This window comes from Eurypyga helias, unplaced genomic scaffold (genome assembly GCF_000690775.1).
Source record: "Eurypyga helias isolate BGI_N326 unplaced genomic scaffold, ASM69077v1 scaffold10619, whole genome shotgun sequence".
Taxonomy (NCBI): Eukaryota; Metazoa; Chordata; class Aves; order Eurypygiformes; family Eurypygidae; genus Eurypyga; species Eurypyga helias.
In genome coordinates, this window is record NW_010273989.1 from 19,118 (window position 1) to 35,782 (window position 16,665).

The 16,665-nt window shown below is 46.7% G+C and overlaps 2 protein-coding genes across 3 annotated transcripts in view; one reads left to right on the forward strand and one right to left on the reverse strand.

Annotated features, from left to right (window-relative positions):
- OSBPL9 (oxysterol binding protein-like 9) overlaps positions 1 to 11,366 on the forward strand; it is a 23,792-nt gene extending 12,426 nt beyond the window's left edge. For both annotated transcript variants that reach the window (XM_010159675.1, XM_010159676.1), the window contains 15 exons: positions 2,052 to 2,145; positions 3,032 to 3,133; positions 4,056 to 4,215; positions 4,883 to 4,995; positions 5,257 to 5,375; positions 6,391 to 6,476; positions 6,710 to 6,888; positions 8,120 to 8,197; positions 8,469 to 8,579; positions 9,040 to 9,103; positions 9,213 to 9,353; positions 9,957 to 10,035; positions 10,357 to 10,448; positions 10,876 to 11,011; positions 11,108 to 11,366. In XM_010159675.1, the coding sequence (XP_010157977.1) occupies positions 2,052 to 2,145; positions 3,032 to 3,133; positions 4,056 to 4,215; positions 4,883 to 4,995; positions 5,257 to 5,375; positions 6,391 to 6,476; positions 6,710 to 6,888; positions 8,120 to 8,197; positions 8,469 to 8,579; positions 9,040 to 9,103; positions 9,213 to 9,353; positions 9,957 to 10,035; positions 10,357 to 10,448; positions 10,876 to 11,011; positions 11,108 to 11,182 (1,629 nt within the window). In that variant the 3' untranslated portion in view covers positions 11,183 to 11,366. The remainder of the gene's footprint in view (positions 1 to 2,051; positions 2,146 to 3,031; positions 3,134 to 4,055; positions 4,216 to 4,882; positions 4,996 to 5,256; positions 5,376 to 6,390; positions 6,477 to 6,709; positions 6,889 to 8,119; positions 8,198 to 8,468; positions 8,580 to 9,039; positions 9,104 to 9,212; positions 9,354 to 9,956; positions 10,036 to 10,356; positions 10,449 to 10,875; positions 11,012 to 11,107) is intronic.
- A 1,254-nt stretch (positions 11,367 to 12,620) lies between these two features.
- NRD1 (nardilysin (N-arginine dibasic convertase)) overlaps positions 12,621 to 16,665 on the reverse strand; it is a gene marked incomplete at its 5' end in the record, with an annotated part of 23,738 nt that continues 19,693 nt past the window's right edge. The window contains 7 exons of the mRNA XM_010159677.1: positions 12,621 to 12,833; positions 13,086 to 13,175; positions 13,414 to 13,530; positions 13,825 to 13,915; positions 15,179 to 15,262; positions 15,852 to 15,904; positions 16,211 to 16,258. Of these exons, the coding sequence (XP_010157979.1) occupies positions 12,636 to 12,833; positions 13,086 to 13,175; positions 13,414 to 13,530; positions 13,825 to 13,915; positions 15,179 to 15,262; positions 15,852 to 15,904; positions 16,211 to 16,258 (681 nt within the window). The remainder of the gene's footprint in view (positions 12,834 to 13,085; positions 13,176 to 13,413; positions 13,531 to 13,824; positions 13,916 to 15,178; positions 15,263 to 15,851; positions 15,905 to 16,210; positions 16,259 to 16,665) is intronic.

The window sequence follows — 16,665 nt, forward strand, 5'->3', positions numbered from 1 at the left end:
TTTAATACCGGGATGATGGTCGTCTTGTTTCTGAGTGGTTGTTTTAAAGTTGTCACTGAAGTCACTGGAGTTGTTCCCCCTCCCCAGAGTAGTGAACTTTCAGGTCTGCCTTCATCTGTTTGTAAACCACAAAGGCATATCCCAAAATACCGAAGAAGAAACTCCCAATTTGTGTTGCGTTGTGGAGACTTGTTTAGGGATAAGGTTACAGTCCCGCATACAAAGTCAGCGTTACTTGGGGTTTTTCCCCTTTGTCACGCCATGTTCTGTATCATATATCTTAATAGTTTCCCTAAAACGTAGAGGGGAGAGAGATAGCAATAGCTTCAGCATTCTGTGTGTCATAGGACCATCTGCATTCTGAAGTTTATTAACTCCAAAGTGGGATCATGATTTTAAACTGAAATAGGCGGGACGGGGACCTGACTGTTGCGTGCGTAACTGCACAGGCAGTTCAGGTAACGTGTCAGGGACGTTGATTTTGTGCTGGAGTACAGTGGAGTAACAGTATATGTACTAGATTACTTATTTGTATGCTAGTTAGTACCACCAATGGAAATGCAGAAAGCAATTTTTATGCCTTTTTTTAAACTGGAGATTTAGAGATTTATAAAACATAAACAAAGAATAATTTTTTTCAATTAAATAAATCCTGTGCTATAAAAAAAATAATCTTCACTGATTTTTAATGTAGGATAAAGCTCAGAATTACAGTTAACCAAGAAGGAGGCAAGAAAGAGAGATTTATAAAAGATAAACAACATTTTTTTCCAATTAAATAAACCCTGTGCTATAAAAAAATAAAAATCTTCACTGATTTTTAACGTAGGATAAAGCTCAGAATTACGGTTAACCAAGAAGGAGGCAAGAAAGATGTTTTCCTTTTGCAGGAAAATGAGAGGGGGAAGGTTGAAATGACCCCGTTTCCCTCAGTCTGCATGCGAATAGACATTAATAGACTAAAAGGAGGGAAGAACAGTCGGAGACTCTCTCCTGTTTTAAATATTGATCTAAAAAGAGGATAGTAATAACCATACTGAATAAATTTAAAGGCAAAGCTCATCTACCTTTTTTAAAAAAAGAACTTCTTTTTAAGTAGAATTTAGTATTGTATGACCTTCCTGTGCTTCATGTTCTTCAGCGTGAGCGCAGTAACAAGATTTCCTAGCAAACTGAGGCAAAGACTTTCACAGGTCTGATAGAGATCAAAGGTTTTAAATTGCACGATGTTTGGAAAAGGGTTTTTATGTGCCCTTCATCCACTTCACCCTGAACAAGGCAGAAGTTGTGGTTACTGTATGTAGAGATACATAACAAACAATGCTTAGATGATAACAGAATTGCAGGCCAGTGAATCGAGGCAAGATGATGGCGGTTTGGATTAAAAGACACTGCCGTTCAGGTTTCTGAGAGGCTGCTTGTATAAAAGCCACCGACATACACACCAGTCAGTGACTTTTGTGAGTGTCTGCGTTTGCGAGGCGCCCATGTGCCTAAGGAGCTTGAAATGTCCTCTGCCGGAGACACACCGAGAACTTGTCAGCTTGCATTGCAGAGGCTGTTGGCAACAAAGCCCCTTCCTGGCATGCTGATGGTTCTTCTTTTACCGTAGCTTGTCCAGACCGTAGTAAATCAACCCCTCATTTTTGAACAGAAATCCTTGTAGAAATACAGATTACCTACCCTAATGTTTGCCAGCTAATTTGCGTCTAACGTTCTGCTCTTTGCATGCGATATTTATTAGTGGGCATTGGAAGGAAAACCAGAAGGTAGAACTTGAAAAGGGAATTCTTTATAGGGCAGTTGAGCTTCACAGCCAATTGAGCTTCATGTAAAATCCCTGTAGAGAATTAAAGTATTAACACTTTGAAAGTATTTCTCATGTCCTCAACTGTCAATTTGTGTTTTACTTTCTCTCTTAGGAATTTACTATCTTGCACATGTGCATTTCTTGTGCTCACAGTGTTCTTGCTATCTATGCTTTATTCTTTTTTTTCTTTTCATTTTTAACTGAGAAAAAAAAAAATGTGCTTCTCTTCCTTTTGTCTCAGAGCACTATAAACCCTGTTGACGCAGTCTATCAGCCCAGCCCTTTAGAGCAGTCGGTGATCAGCACGATGCCCTCCCAGGCAGTTATACCTCCAGGTACGGTGTGCAGGCAGGACCTCAGCAGACGCACTCGTGAGCAGAGCAGGGTGCTGCTGCAGAATGGCTGGGGGGGGCTGCCTGACGGCGGGTAGCTTGTCACGTCTGCAGTAGAGGCGCACGCTGCACTTGGTGTGCACGCTCACCACTGTGGTGCTGAGGAGCGGGGGACGTGGAGCTTCCTCAGCCCTCAGGTAAATCTGCCTCTGCTTCTGTGGGTAAACTGATGGCTTTTACTTGTTCTAAGTTACTAGCTTACATTTCTTATTTACTTTCTTAAAATAAATGAAAGTATAATTTTCTGAAAGAGAAATGCTTTCTAGCTAAATAACTGCTATTTTTTAAAAATGCCTTTTTTGCTTATTAATACAGAATCACAGAATGGTTTGGGTGGGAAGGGACCTTAAAGCCCATCTAGTTCCAACCCCCCTGCCATGGGCAGGGACACCTTCCACTAGACCAGCTCGCCCCACACCTTATCGCCCCTGGCCAAAGCCAAGCCTTGTCCTGGCCAAAGCCAAGCCTGGCCTTGGACACTTCCAGGGATGAGGCATCCACAGCTTCTCTGGGCAACCTGTTCCAGTGCCTCCCCACCCTCTCTGGGAAGAATTTCTTCCTGATATCCAATCTAAACCTCCCCACTTTCAATTTAAACCCATTACCCCTTGTCCTGTCACTACAGGCCCTTGTAAAAAGTCCCCCCCAGCTTCCTTGTAGCCCACTCCAGGTGCTGGAGAGCTAAGTAACAATGACTGAAACATGTTTTTCTGTCTGAATGGCTTTTTTGAAGGTGAGGTGAAATAATGTGGAATCTTCTTCCCAACAAAAGTGTTATTCTTATATTTAAACATGAATTGTGGGTTTAATATATCAAAATATTCCCTAGAACCAGCTCAGTTGTGCAAGTCAGAGCAGCGGCCCTCATCTTTGCCAGTGGGACCTGTAGTAGCATCGCTTGGAAACCAGACTCCAACACCAAATAGTACAGGTACAGTTATATGTAACTGTCTTACTGAAGTACAAGAAACAAAACCCAAACATACACTGTCTGTAACCTAATGTAATTAGCTATTAAGACAACATTGTATCGGCCTACATCTTGCTTATAATCTTAAAATCAATTCTGCTGCTCTTTCTCCCCCCGCGTATACACAACACATAGGAGTGTTAACAGCTTGCTTTCTTGTCTGTGTCACTGCAACTTTGCAGTTGTGTGCAACTTTTGCATCATGTGTGGCCTTTGGGTTTTTTAACTCGTTGATTCCCTCCATGCCCCCTTAAATAATAGCATTCATTGGGTTTCTTAAAACTACGATATGTGTTACGAACCAAAAGTTGCTATATGTATATGAATCACAGACTCACAGAATGGTTTGGGTTGGAAGAGACCTTAAAGGTCATCTAGTTCCAACCCCCCTGAAGTTGATATAATTATCTGTTTACAATTCCTATAATATTTTAAAGGTTTTTTAAAACCATAGCTACATACTTAATGCATTTTATTATCTATGTTGACTGTTACTTCCTGATTGGTTGTATGGATTATACTGTCCAGTTTTGCTAAAACTCTCAGTTCCCTCCCAGGTTTTCCTCTAACCTTGTGTGTAAATGATGTGTTGTTACCTTATCACTTGCAGAACGCTAATACACATGTTAAATAGTATTTGCCCCAGTCTGAAAAATGAAGGATACCACTGCTGGCTGCTTCTCCTGCTAGAAAGTTCCTTTTTTCACTCTGTGCATCTCACCTTCTAGTTGATTTCTGATGACTGTTGTTTGTGTAAATACCTTCGCCTGTGTAGTGACCTCTGATGTGACTTAGGCTTCCACCAAAGGTCTGTGTCAGTGGGGAACTGGTGGATTTTAAAAGCGTTTGTTTTTATTAAGTCTGCAATTTCAATACTCCACAGGAAGTGGGCAGTCAGCACCTAGCAGCAGTCTCACCTCTCCAAGCCACGTCAACCTGTCTCCAAATACAGTCCCAGATTTTTCTTACTCGAGCAGTGAGGATGAGTTCTACGACGCTGACGAATTCTATCAGAGCAGTTCTTCCCCGAAGCGATGTATGGAGTAAGTAGCTGAAAGCATGCAGTGCTGGATGCAGTTTTATCTGCAAGGGCACGGCTTCTCTGCTTGTAGAAGTTAGTTAAGATAAAATTAAAAAGGGAGGGGAAGGCAAAAAAAGCCACTCTGTCACAGAGTAAGGTGACCCCCTCCCTCAGCACAGGCACCTGAGGGATGCAGGTTCCTCCTCTGCCTCGTCCCATTCCAGCAGGTATACACTGGCAAACTGAGATAAACCAGCCTGGGAAGCCGCCAGCTCGGAGGGCTGATCGAGCTCGGAGGGCTAATCGGAGCCTGAGGCGCATTTCACATGCCTTTGTTGCAGCCTTTGTTAAACAGCAAATTCTCTCTCATCTTTACTGAAAGAAATCTTTGGAGGTTGACTGCCTCTCCCCAAAATCTCTGTCTATTCCTCTGTTTTATCGGTCAGAAAATTAATTTTGACAGATGCTACACATTTCAGAGAGGAATTAGTCGCTGTTTTATGCCTTCAGGTGTTTTCTTAGCCTGCAGGCTTTCCTGTTCGTTCAGCTACAGTCCACTTTCTGTGACTTAGGGTGAAGCATATACCTTGCTGTCTGTCAGCATCCTCCCTGCCTGTGTGTATCACGTTACAATAATTTGGTCTGAATTAGTTCACTGTGAGTTGTGGGAATTTATTCCTCTTCCTCAGTTCTTCAGGGTCTGCGGCAGTCCTGACTCGGAGCAGCACAGGCAGTAGTCTGAAACGTCCGGACACCACAGAGTCCCTAAATTCCTCCATGTCTAATGGGACAAATGATGCTGGTAAGTGGACTGTGTGAACTTTCAGTGGTTAATCTGCCTGTGAACTGTGTCGATATATCTGTGACCGTGTGTATACGTCACAGGTACTTATGGAAAACGGCTTATCTGCTCTTTCTTTGCTAATGAAAGACTGTTGAATTGTAGGATTTAAAAACCTTAGTTTTATGAACAAGACCTTTTTGACAGCTAATGTATATGCTAATTAAATACAGTCTGTCTTTGAAGGATTACAGAAAACCAAAAGCACTTTGTTCTTCCTAGACCTCTTCGATCCTCCTGACGATCGAGACGACGATGGGGAAGGAGAGTCTGTGGAGGAACATAAGAGTGTTATTATGCATCTGTTGTCACAAGTTAGATTAGGAATGGATCTAACAAAGGTAAACTTGCTGGATTGTTCATGGGGGAGGGAGGGAGAGTAAACCCTGAATTCTGCGTAAGTCAGTTCAATGTGGAAGCAGTAATTTAACTGTGTATTTGTTCTAGCTGCTAGTTAGGCTGTAATCTCTTTAGCAAGGCCTTCAGGTTTTGATTGGAGATGTTACTGGGAGGGGAAAAGGAATGCAGAATAAATATATCCAGCTGCTAAAATCTGGAAAAATAATTTGCCATGGAAGGTAGCTGTTCCCTTTGAGTTGGATCATTGGAGTGCCTGTAAAGCTGGGTTAAGAGGAATGCTGTATGTGGTAGTAATGTTTCTCTTGTCTTTAGCTTCCTAGAACAAAGATCTATGAGATCCCAGTGTATGGTGACATTCCATAAAACATAAATAAAATAGAAGTGGGAATTAAGCATATAGTAAAATAATTTGCTTAATTGGGATCTTGTTAAGTTGCTTGTGTATTTTAAAATGCTGCATGTAGGGGTGGCAAGTGAAGAGTTGGATTTTTCACGAATGTGATTCATGTTGGCGTCTCTCAGGGCTGAGTGAACAGCCTTCTGAAGGTGTTCATCTGTCTAGGCAGCTTGGTTAAACTTAAACAAGTAGTTCCGGGTTGAAAAGGAGAAGGAGAGATCAATCCTATCATTATAGACCTCAACTGGATGACTTTTAACTCTCCACTCTGGAACTCACAATAGACAATAAACAGACAAACTGAAAACTTTGCTGGAGAAATAGCCAGCAGCTTACAAGTAAACTACAGGTTTCTGGCAGTTTTGAGGAGGAATTGATCCAAAATGTGTCTGTATTGGGAACTCCTGGTATAGTTGAAAATTACTGATCGCAAGTTACGCTGCCTAGAAGCATCGTGACCTGGTCTGCATCACTTCAGAGTCAACAGCAGCGAACCCCGCTTGCAGCAGCGGGCTGTGCCACGCCGAAGCAGAGAGCAGATCTCTGTACGCAGGATGTTAGTGTGTCTTGATCCATCAGAGCTCTTTTTCTTCACCCAGGTGGTTCTTCCAACTTTTATCCTGGAAAGAAGGTCACTGTTGGAAATGTATGCTGACTTTTTTGCACATCCGGACTTATTTGTCAGGTATTTGATTTTTAAAGTAGAGCACTAACTGGTTCTGATATTGCTTGTGGCCGTTGCGGGCGGCCAGAAGTAAGTTTTGAAGAGTATTGTTTGGGTTTTGATCTAAACTTGAAAAATAGTAGTCAAACTTCCAGCTGTAAACCAACCAAATACCCGAAAGCTTTCCGGTGTTGGAGATACCCACTTGTATTTCATTTTGCCTGTCCTTCTTTTCTCTCTTTTGGCCCATGTAGCATCAGTGACCAGAAGGATCCAAAGGAACGAATGGTTCAAGTGGTGAAGTGGTATCTCTCAGCTTTTCATGCAGGAAGAAAAGGGTCAGTTGCTAAAAAGCCTTACAATCCCATTTTGGGCGAGATCTTCCGATGTCACTGGGTATTACCAGGCACTGAAGGTGAAGATGATATGGTTAGTTTCTTGTGGTATGTTTTTTGGTGCCTCGAATGCATGCAATTCTCTGAGCTTTGTTACTTTACTGACTGGAATGGCTCATGCTGTGTTTCAGTAGCCAAATCAACAAGCTGTGGCAGTTTCTTAACTGATTTTCCCCCCCTCCTTCCTCTTTTTCTTTGGGCAGAAGTTTAAAATCTCTTGCATAACAAAATTTGAGCGATTAGTTTTTCAAGAGCCATTTGGCACGTTGAAAATGTTCTTTTTCCCCTGACCTGTTTCATAGCACCGCGTACGAATTCCTTTCTTGCCACAGCTCCGATGTAGTAATCGTTTCTCTAAACCGTGCGTGTTTGGCAGCGGGCTTTCTTTTCCTCACTTACAACCTAGAAGGTACTGCCACTCTCCACGCTATTTAATTCTCCTCTGAAAATCTTTTTGTAGGCTTCTGACGTTGGGTAATATCTTAGTTGTGCATCTGTTTGGCCACTACTCTTCCTTTTGGCCTTCACCGGCGCGTGGCTGGTGGAGACACAAACAGTAGTGCCGTGCGTTGCCTGCCGGCCTGTGAGCTTTTCTCGTAGTAGCCCGAGTGCATGTAGCTACTTCATGTAGCCTCAGTGTAGTACATCTGAACGTGTGACTGTTTAGATACAAAACATGTATTTTTCCCATTTAATTTGCTCCCCTGCCCTAGTAGTTTGCCCTTTTCTCGTGTTCCTGAGGTGAATGTGTGAATGTTTTGGACTCGTTTGCCGGCATAACGACAGCATTGCACCCGGGCTTCCACTGCTGCTAACCATTACACTTTTTGTGATTTGCCACAGGAGATTGCTTTATGGTGTTGTGGGACGTGTAATCTGATTGTCATTAAGATACATTTCAGACTGCAGCAGCAGCAAAAATGTGAACTATTTCTGCCACCCATTTCTTATTACTAAGAAATCGGGTGGATTTAAATACTACTTTGCAGCTGGGTTTATACGTGACCCGGTTTAACTGTTGTATTGGAGGGCATCTCCCCAGATATATTTATACTTACGAGGGTAGAAGCTGTATGTTCTTTGTAAAGCATCACAGCTTCAGGAGTAAGGAGTTACTCCCCACCAAATGAGCAAACCGGCAGCAAGTTAAAAATCACCCAAAACCTTTTTAGAAGCCTTTAAACAGTGGAAGCAGCTTCTCTTGGAAGCATCCGATGTGTTGTCAACAGTCAGTAATGAAAATCCTCTCTACTGTCCTGCAGGAGCCAGTTTCTGAAGGACCGGTCCCTTGGGTCAGTAAAAGCAGTGTAACCTTTGTGGCAGAGCAGGTCTCTCATCATCCTCCAAGTAAGTCGACAGTAACTTTGCTAACAGAGATGGCATCTGGGTAGTGGCACCAGCGAGGCCAGCTCGTGGTTTAAATCTTGCATTTACCTTCGGGTTTCTCTCCAGACTGAAAAGCTGAAGCTTTGCTCTGTGAACTGCTTTTCTGAGAAACAAGTGGCAAACTCTGTTGCCGCACAAATACGAGGCACTTGGAGCTATTTCCTGAAGAGTGAATGTGGAAACAGCAGTGTTAATGTCCTGTGCTGCTGGTTTTAATAACCTTTTCCTTCAGTTTCAGCATTTTACGCAGAGTGTTTCAGCAAGAGGATACAGTTCAACGCTCACATATGGACCAAGTCGAAGTTCTTAGGGATGTCTATTGGGGTCCACAACATAGGGCAAGGTACGTGTGTGTACACCTACCAATGGAGTATAAATTTACACGCTGTAACTGGAATTTTTTTCAGAAAACATTTCGTGTCATCCTGTTGCACATTAAGGAACGTTTGAATTCATGTAACTTGAGCTTATGTGTGTAGGAAGCGGTGATTCCGTCTGCGTGCTTCGTGTGCTGAAGTCATTTAGGGCCCTGTTTTCAGGAAGGGCAACTCTTGCCTTCTCAAGAAGCCAGGCAGTCTCAGCATCCACACACGGCTCTTCCCCTTCCCAAACAGGTCTAGCGGAGGGTGTCCCTGCCCAGGGCAGGGGGGTGCAGCTAGATGGGCTTTCAGGTCCCTTCCAACCCAAACCATTCCATGATTGTGTACCTTTCCTTTTGCAGTGCCTGGTTTTAGTGAGTTATTTCAGATAATAATGAAAAGTTTCGCTGGAGGTTGTTAAAATCTTTCTCTTTTCTTTGATAGGGTGTGTCACATGCCTGGATTACGACGAACACTATATCTTGACCTTTCCTAACGGTTACGGAAGGCAAGTAAATGCTCCGTTTGGCGTTTTCACTTTCAGTGCCCTGCAATCTGTCACGCTCAGTGTGTACCAGTGGGAGGTTCTGAACGTGGACCTGTGTTCATGATTGCAGGTCTATTCTCACTGTGCCGTGGATAGAGCTGGGTGGAGAATGCAGTATTAACTGCTCAAAGACAGGTTACAACGCTTCCATCGTCTTCCACACAAAACCGTTTTACGGAGGAAAGAAGCACAGAATTACAGCCGAGATCTTGTAAGTGGGTTCCTTTGGTTACTCTCGCTTCTCTCTACTTGCTGACCGTGGGTTTCTCAAGAGGGTCACAAGTGTAAAACACCAGAACAGCTACAGCCAGTACCTTGACTCACGATTAGCTGTCACGGGGTGCTCTTACGGCCAAGGTTGGTGCGGGGAAACCTGCATCCTACTGTGGGTTTTTCAAGAGGGTCATGAGTGTAAAATATCAGAACAGCTACTTGACTCACGATTAGCTGTCACAGGATGCTCTTACGGCCAAGATTGGTGCGGGGAAACCTGCATCCTACCTTATCCTGCTTTAAAACGTTCTCAGCTGTTGACCAAACAGGATTTAACTTTTCGCTCCTGAATTATCTGAAATTTCATCATCATTATTTCTCCTAAAAACAAGCAAGCCTCGTAGTACCGCTGCTGACAGCGTGTCACTGTGGCGGTGTCATTCCTGCACACCTGCTCCCCAGCAAAGAGAGCCCTCGTCCTCTCTGCTGGTGGTCACGGGTGCCCAACAGCCCGTACGGCAACTAGGGTGAAGCTTTGATCCCTGGGGGGCTCTGGGTTCCTGTAATACAGCTGAGCAGTGACTCTTCCCTTTCTGTTTAGTGCTCCTAATGACAAGAAGCCCTTCTGCTGGATTGAAGGAGAATGGAACGGTGTCATGTACGCAAAATACGCAGCCGGGGTAAAGCAGCCTTTTTTTTCCTCTTCATCAGAAATGGAAGATGGTGCTTAAAAAGGTGGTTTGTGTGCTTGCTTTTAAACAAACCAATAGCTGGACCTCCTATGAGGCTGCCCAAAGATCCCAAGAGTGCTGAATTCAGGATAAAGAAGTCCTGAATTTGTTAATTCATTCTTAAGGTAACCCAGTGTTTATAGCAAGAGCAGAGTCAAAGAGCGATGGGTTTTAGGCACTGCCTGACCACCAGTGTACTGGGGTGGGGGGGTGTGTGTGAATTTTAAGCCTAGATAAAGAACTGATTGTTTTTGTTAAATCTCGCCCTAGGAGAACGCTGTCTTTATAGATACCAAGAAAATGCCTACAATTAAGAAGAAGGTAAGGAAACTGGAGGACCAAGACGACTTTGAGTCTCGCTGGTAAGAACTCGAGTTCCCCGGGCACATTAAGACTTTGGGGTTTCAGTCAGACACAGGTTTGCGGTGCGGTCAGCCTAAGGGTGTCCTGAGCCCATTCCCTCCACCGACAAGCCCTGCTCTACCTCAGCCTCTGCTGCTGGCCGGAGCCCGGGTACCCGCAGGCTGAGGCTTAAAGGGGAAGAGGAGACCTGTCATTCTCTGTCACGTCCTTGTCGGAACCAGAAGTTCAGGGAGACCCAGAGGCTTGTTCCAGCCTCCCGGCAGGGGACAACACAGTTGTGCTTTGGTACATACTGGGGGTTTTTCCGCCCTTTCTGTAGCGAGACCCACCTTAACTCAAACATCACTGATAGCTAGTAGTACATTTCTGCAGCCTTGTAGCTCGTTGCTTCTATAAAGCAGTCTCCATTCAAATTTCTTTTTTAAGCTTGTGGAAAGATGTAACCTACAACTTAAAAATTAGAGACATCGACGCCGCCACAGCCGCAAAGCACGCGCTTGAAGAAAGACAAAGAGCTGAAGCCAGAGCCAGAAAGGAGAACGAGACCTCCTGGGAAACAAGGGTGAGCTTTATTCCAACAGTGCGAATGCTCTCCGACCTGTAGCGCTTGTTCCTGGAGTTGTAAAAAGCTGACATCTGCTTATTCCCTCTTACCTAGTTATTCCATGAAGACGGAGAATGCTGGGTTTACGATGAGCCGCTACTGAAACGACTCGCTGCCAGTAAACACTAAGTGGGCTACAGAACCAGAGAACATCTGAGCCTTGGGTTAGCCAAGTTTACACCCGACACCGAGCCAGTCATCAGTTATCACGTACGTACCGTTCGGAGAACCCGACCCCTCCAGCTACAGTGGTTCCTCTCTCAGGGATACTGGACTTACTGATGCAGATAAGCAATTAAACGGAACAAGAAACGTCTTGGCTGCGCAGTAACTTCTGTCGGCCGCTGGTGGGGAGTTCCAGCTTCACGGCCGGCTGCGGGAGCCCCGTCGCCCTGTGGCGTGGCAGAGCCGGGCCGCCAGGCGCCTACACCTTGTCTAACCACTGTGACGGCCGTGGCATTGGTATCGGTTGCGTAGGAGTCCTACTTAATCAGAAAACGAGACAAGATGTCATTTAAATCTAGCTGATGTTGGCCGCGTGTAAATACGAGGAGTCCTTCGGTGGGACGGTTGGTTAGAAAAGGCTACGTAAGTGTTATCTTCCACCTGTATGATAATCGACTCTTGGCATTTCAGTGTCTTGCCCAAAATAACTTTGTTATTTCGAGATTAAAATGTAACCATAGGTTATTCTACTCGATGCATCTTAAAGCTTCATAAAATAGATTTTTCAAACTTCTCTTATGGACTTTTTATTTATTTCATAATAAACCTTTGCAGCAAGACTGTTTCTTCAGCTGAGTGACGGTCAGTTGTTTCATGTGAAATGGGGTAGTTGGCTTTTTCCCCCTTGGGAATCCTTGCAGCTCCGCCTCCTGCTTGAAGTAGTTATAGAACCAGCAAAGGAGCAGAACGTGCAGCACCCACAGCAGCGTTTTTCTGGAGTCTATCCAGCCTTGCATCTCTGCCGGCTCGCCAGCAGCTGGGGAACCTGCATTTCTGTGATTGCCTGAAGTTAGAGACTGGTGGAGTAAGTAGCTGTGTGTAACAGTCAAACCATTTTTCTTTCCACAGTTCAATCCAGCTTTTATTTGATTTCATCTCACTTTTGTCTTTGCACATACAGAAGAACTAAAAAAAGAGTAGCGTGAGGGTGCAGCCTTGGGCTTTCTCCCCTCCCTCCTGCTCTTGCTCTCCCAGAGAACTGGGGGTAAGTTCCTTGAGGAGCTGTAACTGCTCTGGAGCGACGGCTGCAGCACCGCAGGGAGGACACACGAGACAGACGGAAGAAAATGGCTCAGCTGACCCCGTTGGGGAGCTGGAGGGGAGAACCTGGTGGCTTTCTGGGTGTGGGAAACTCTCCCTGTGCTCCAACTGCAGGTCAGGGCTGTGCCTGTTCTTAATGAACTTGGGAGGTTAATGAGAAGGGTTGGCTGGCTGCTTACTTGAGGAAAACTTCCTTGGGAGCTGGATGGACAACTCCCTCCTGGCTAATGCTACAGCCCTGCTCTAGGAAAGAGAGGTTGGGCGTGTTGATGTTGCAGAAAGCACCTGTGTTACACAGCGCTGCGGGGCACGGTCTTTATTTTAGTATTTTATGGTAAGGGAGAACATTCAGCGTTGATGTGTACGCTTTGATGTCCTTGATGGAAGTAACGTCAGTCATCAGGGAAGTTGGGGGCAAGAAAATCAGATGAGGTATTTCCCCAGATGGAGCGTTCTGCACTTCTGCAACAGCTGCAGCCTCCGAGTCCCCTTCGTGTTTTCCATAGCCAACCACCTGGAAAAGAGGTGCCAGAAAAGAAACTTGGCTTTAAGCTCTGCATCCAAGTCAGGCTCTGTCAGTGCTCATCTGCCCCGACCATTAAATGCAGACACTTAGCTGCAATTCAAACAATAACTACTAGAAATGCAGCTAACAGATGTGGGGAATGGCCATCGCTGAAGCGAGACTGCAGCGCTCTTCTACCCCACCCTGCCGACGCACCGAGGTTACCGACGGTGGCCCCAGGGAGAGCGCAGGAACACTCACGTGTACGCTGAGCACCTTCTTCTTCCTGTTCCTGTGAGCCTGGAACCAGGTGACCAGGTCTGACTTCGTAAGAGACTTGAGAGCTTCGATCTGCAAACCACAGGGATGAGGTTTCAGTAGCATGGCAGTGATACGAGTAATTCTAAACATAACGATGGTTTCTCTACAAACTTTATCCCATTAGATACAAGAATCTCTCCAAAAGAGATCGTAGTTGTACGATCGGTGTGTCACTAGTGCCTTAAACCCCTGCTCTGTGCTTCGCGTTCAGAACTGCCATGGGAGGGTTCTGTTTGGAGTCACTTCACAGCAGCGAGGGACCACCCACCTCACGGGCCAGCCTGTCGAAGAGATACTGCTGTGTCACCACCTCATTCCAGTTCCTGTCCACTTCTTCTCCAAGGTGGGAGTCTTCACATTCCTTAAGTTTTATCAAAGCTGTGACCTGCATTTGAAAACGACAGCCCAGTTAGTTCGGAGGGTTTAGAGGTAGGTTAGGGTTTTCACTGAAGGTGAAAGAATCCTCCCGGCGCTCACAAGGTCGTTCAGTCTGTTGCTTTTAAACTCACCAGCAAATGGCCAGAGTGTTTAGAAAATGCAAAACAGAGGGAGAGACAGGCTGTAAAAGTGAGTCTTTCGGCCAGAAAACCTCAATGATGTGCCCAACAGATGCAACCAAATCATCCCTTTCAGGGCTCATTTAGAGTTCGAGGAAGCGCTTTTCAAGATGAAGTTTTACCTGGGTGCTAAAGGCATCTTCAGTTAAATGCTTGATTTTCTCCTCAAAGCAAGCGAGAAACTCCTCTATCTTCTTGTCAACCAATTCAGAACTGAAAAAAAAGAGTTAAATAACTGATCAGGCAGGAAAAAGAATGTTTGGGACAGGCTTGCTTCCCTCCTCCAAGAAGCTCACACCCCTGCACACGCTGTCTTTTCCACCTGCCCTTGTACTGGGAACTAAAACCAGCGCCCTCAGTTTAGCTGCAGGGTCACACTGGAAGGTGCTGCTTCAGGACCCCCAGCTGCCACCTGAGCCCAGCCCAAGCACTGGATTAGGACAAAGAGAATTAAGGATTTCTGCCATGTGAAACCCTTCACTGAGCAGGCAGCTGTCAGTCCTGGAGGGGTCATCCACAGGTTAAAACCAGAGCCAGCAGTGCTCTGTGCTAGTTACACTTTCACTGACGCAGAATTATTTTTCATTAATTGCATATTTTTCATCTGCCCCTTCAGCCTCGGCAGGTGAAGTACCTGTAGTCAGCCCCAGCCTTAGGTGAAACCACAATAATCTTCTGACTGCTGACCCTCAGCTACAGGAGCTCTGCGGGGTTTGCTTGGCACCAGCAGTAGCTCCTGGCAGAGTATCCTGGAAAGGGCAGTGGGCTGTGGGACTTAGTCCGGGGATTGCCGTTCCCTGGGCAGGGCAGGGCTGCTGCCGTTTTAAGCAGCTTAAGGCTATTGCTTTACTTGGGTGTTGTCACTGTGTCACAGCTGCTGGCAGTGTCACCAGCTGGGGCCAGGGCCCCTCTTCATACTCCCCTGGGCTCTGGGGTAATGGCCTGAGTGGAATAAAAACAGCCCTCCCTGGCCTGAAACTCTCAGATGAGCAGCAAGGAAAAGCTCAAGCAAAAGGCAGCAGCTCCTCTAACGGAGCAAGTGGAAGATGAAGTGAAACTCGGGAATCACTTACTTCAGCTGGATGTGTGCAAATGCAGCCCTCACGCAAAGGTCAACAGGGGTCACGCAGTTTGGTACCTCTCAGCACCCCCCGAGGCTCAGATGTTCAGTGCCTGAACATACTGTGGTCCACTGCCCACCTGAACCCTGACCTGTCTCGAATCAGCGGCAGCGGCAAGAGCCACCCCCTGTGGTGCTTTGCACAGCCAAACACGGGGAGGAATGGCCACCGGCTGCTCGAGGCCCAGGCTGCAGCCCTGGGAGACACCTCCCTGACAGCCAGGCCCCGCTGCCCCTGCCGGGAGGATGCAGTGGGATAACACCCCCTGAAACTGGCACTGGCAGCTGGGGGGGTGACTCCCGTGTTCCAAAAGCCCAGGAGCATGAGAAGCACCAACCACGGAGCACGTGCTTACTTGTATTTCGTTGCCTGGGTCGCGACTGTTACCGAGAAGCCAAGAATGCCCGAAGTATTCCTGCAGGTCGGGTACACGTGGTAGCTTAAAAAAAACAAAGGGGGAGGGAAAACGACGAAGTCATTCCAGACGCACAGTTACGCATTCAGAGAACACACTACAGGTTAAAACAGCGTGAGTTCTTCAGACAGACAGATCTCGGATGTGAACTCTACCGTCGTCTTGCCTTCACTTCCTGCATCACTGCACTGCTCCTTCAGTTTTAGGGAATTCTCCTAAGCTTGGCGTTTGTGTTCCTGCAAACTAATTCATCTGACTGACAGACCTGTACCTATGAGCAGCTTGTCCCAGGGGCCTCCGAGGGAGGCTGCTACGCACCACGGAGCTGCATGGAAACAGCCCTGGGGAACAGGGACCGGATTTCAGAAGCCAAAGGAACACCTCGCTGCCGAATAATCCCAAGTTAACACACTGGTAACGGGTGAAATTCTTTGGGACTCAAACCCAGCATGGCTGCAGCATCACCAGCTGCTCTCAGGTTTGATGTGCTCATGCTGCTGCTTCCATTGCAATACTGGAGGAATTCACCAGTGTGCTGGAAGGGTTTCCCAAACAGAATTATTAGGGACTACGGAAAGTAGGTGCGTAGGAGCTGGCGCTACAGGGAACTCACCCGAGGGTCTGCTTGGTTCTCAGGAAGTCAAAGCAAGGCTCTTCCATGTGCATCTGAAACGGAGCACACACACGTTACAGCTGGAGCGGTGCTCCTGGCAGCCATGCAGGAATGTGACCACACCACATGGAATCGAGGGGAATGCTGCCTGTCCAACCAGCCACGGGGTTGGGGGGGTCTCCCGTACTGTCTGCCACTGCAGCAGTTTGGGGATCCCGTCCGGAGCCCTCGGCTGTTTCATCAGAGGGGCCGCAACACCCTGTCCCCTCGTACCATCTAACCCTGTGGCCTTATCCTGGCTCCAAGCACTGTGGGCAGGGAAGAGACTGATGAATTGGGAGACACGGACACAAACTTACCACGAGCAGCTCCATGAGGGTGTATTCCCTTAGGTTCCTGGCACCTGACTAGAAAGAAAATGAAGCGTTCAGGGTGATTTCACAGAGCTAAATGCTACAGTCTGGACTGGGGGACAGCTGTGGCACACACGACCGCAGCATGGAGTTACAGTTCGCAGCAGGCACCGCTGGGCAGTTCCTGCTCTCCAGAATGGAAGAGCGAAACAGGCCAGGCCCAGGAGATCCGTGGTGAGGACACCAGGAAATCACCAAAGTGCAAACACAGCACCAGCACAGGCTGGGAGGGGAAGATGCCGGGTTCAGGGAACACCGCACGCTGCCAGATCACACCTGGGTTTGGCATCTTGGGCCAAGGGCTTGTGCCTACACCCAGGTCCAGTGCATCTGCAACACCCCTGGCCAGAGCCTGCTCCCAAGGCTGACGTAAGCACAACAGTGGCATCAGCAGCGCGGGG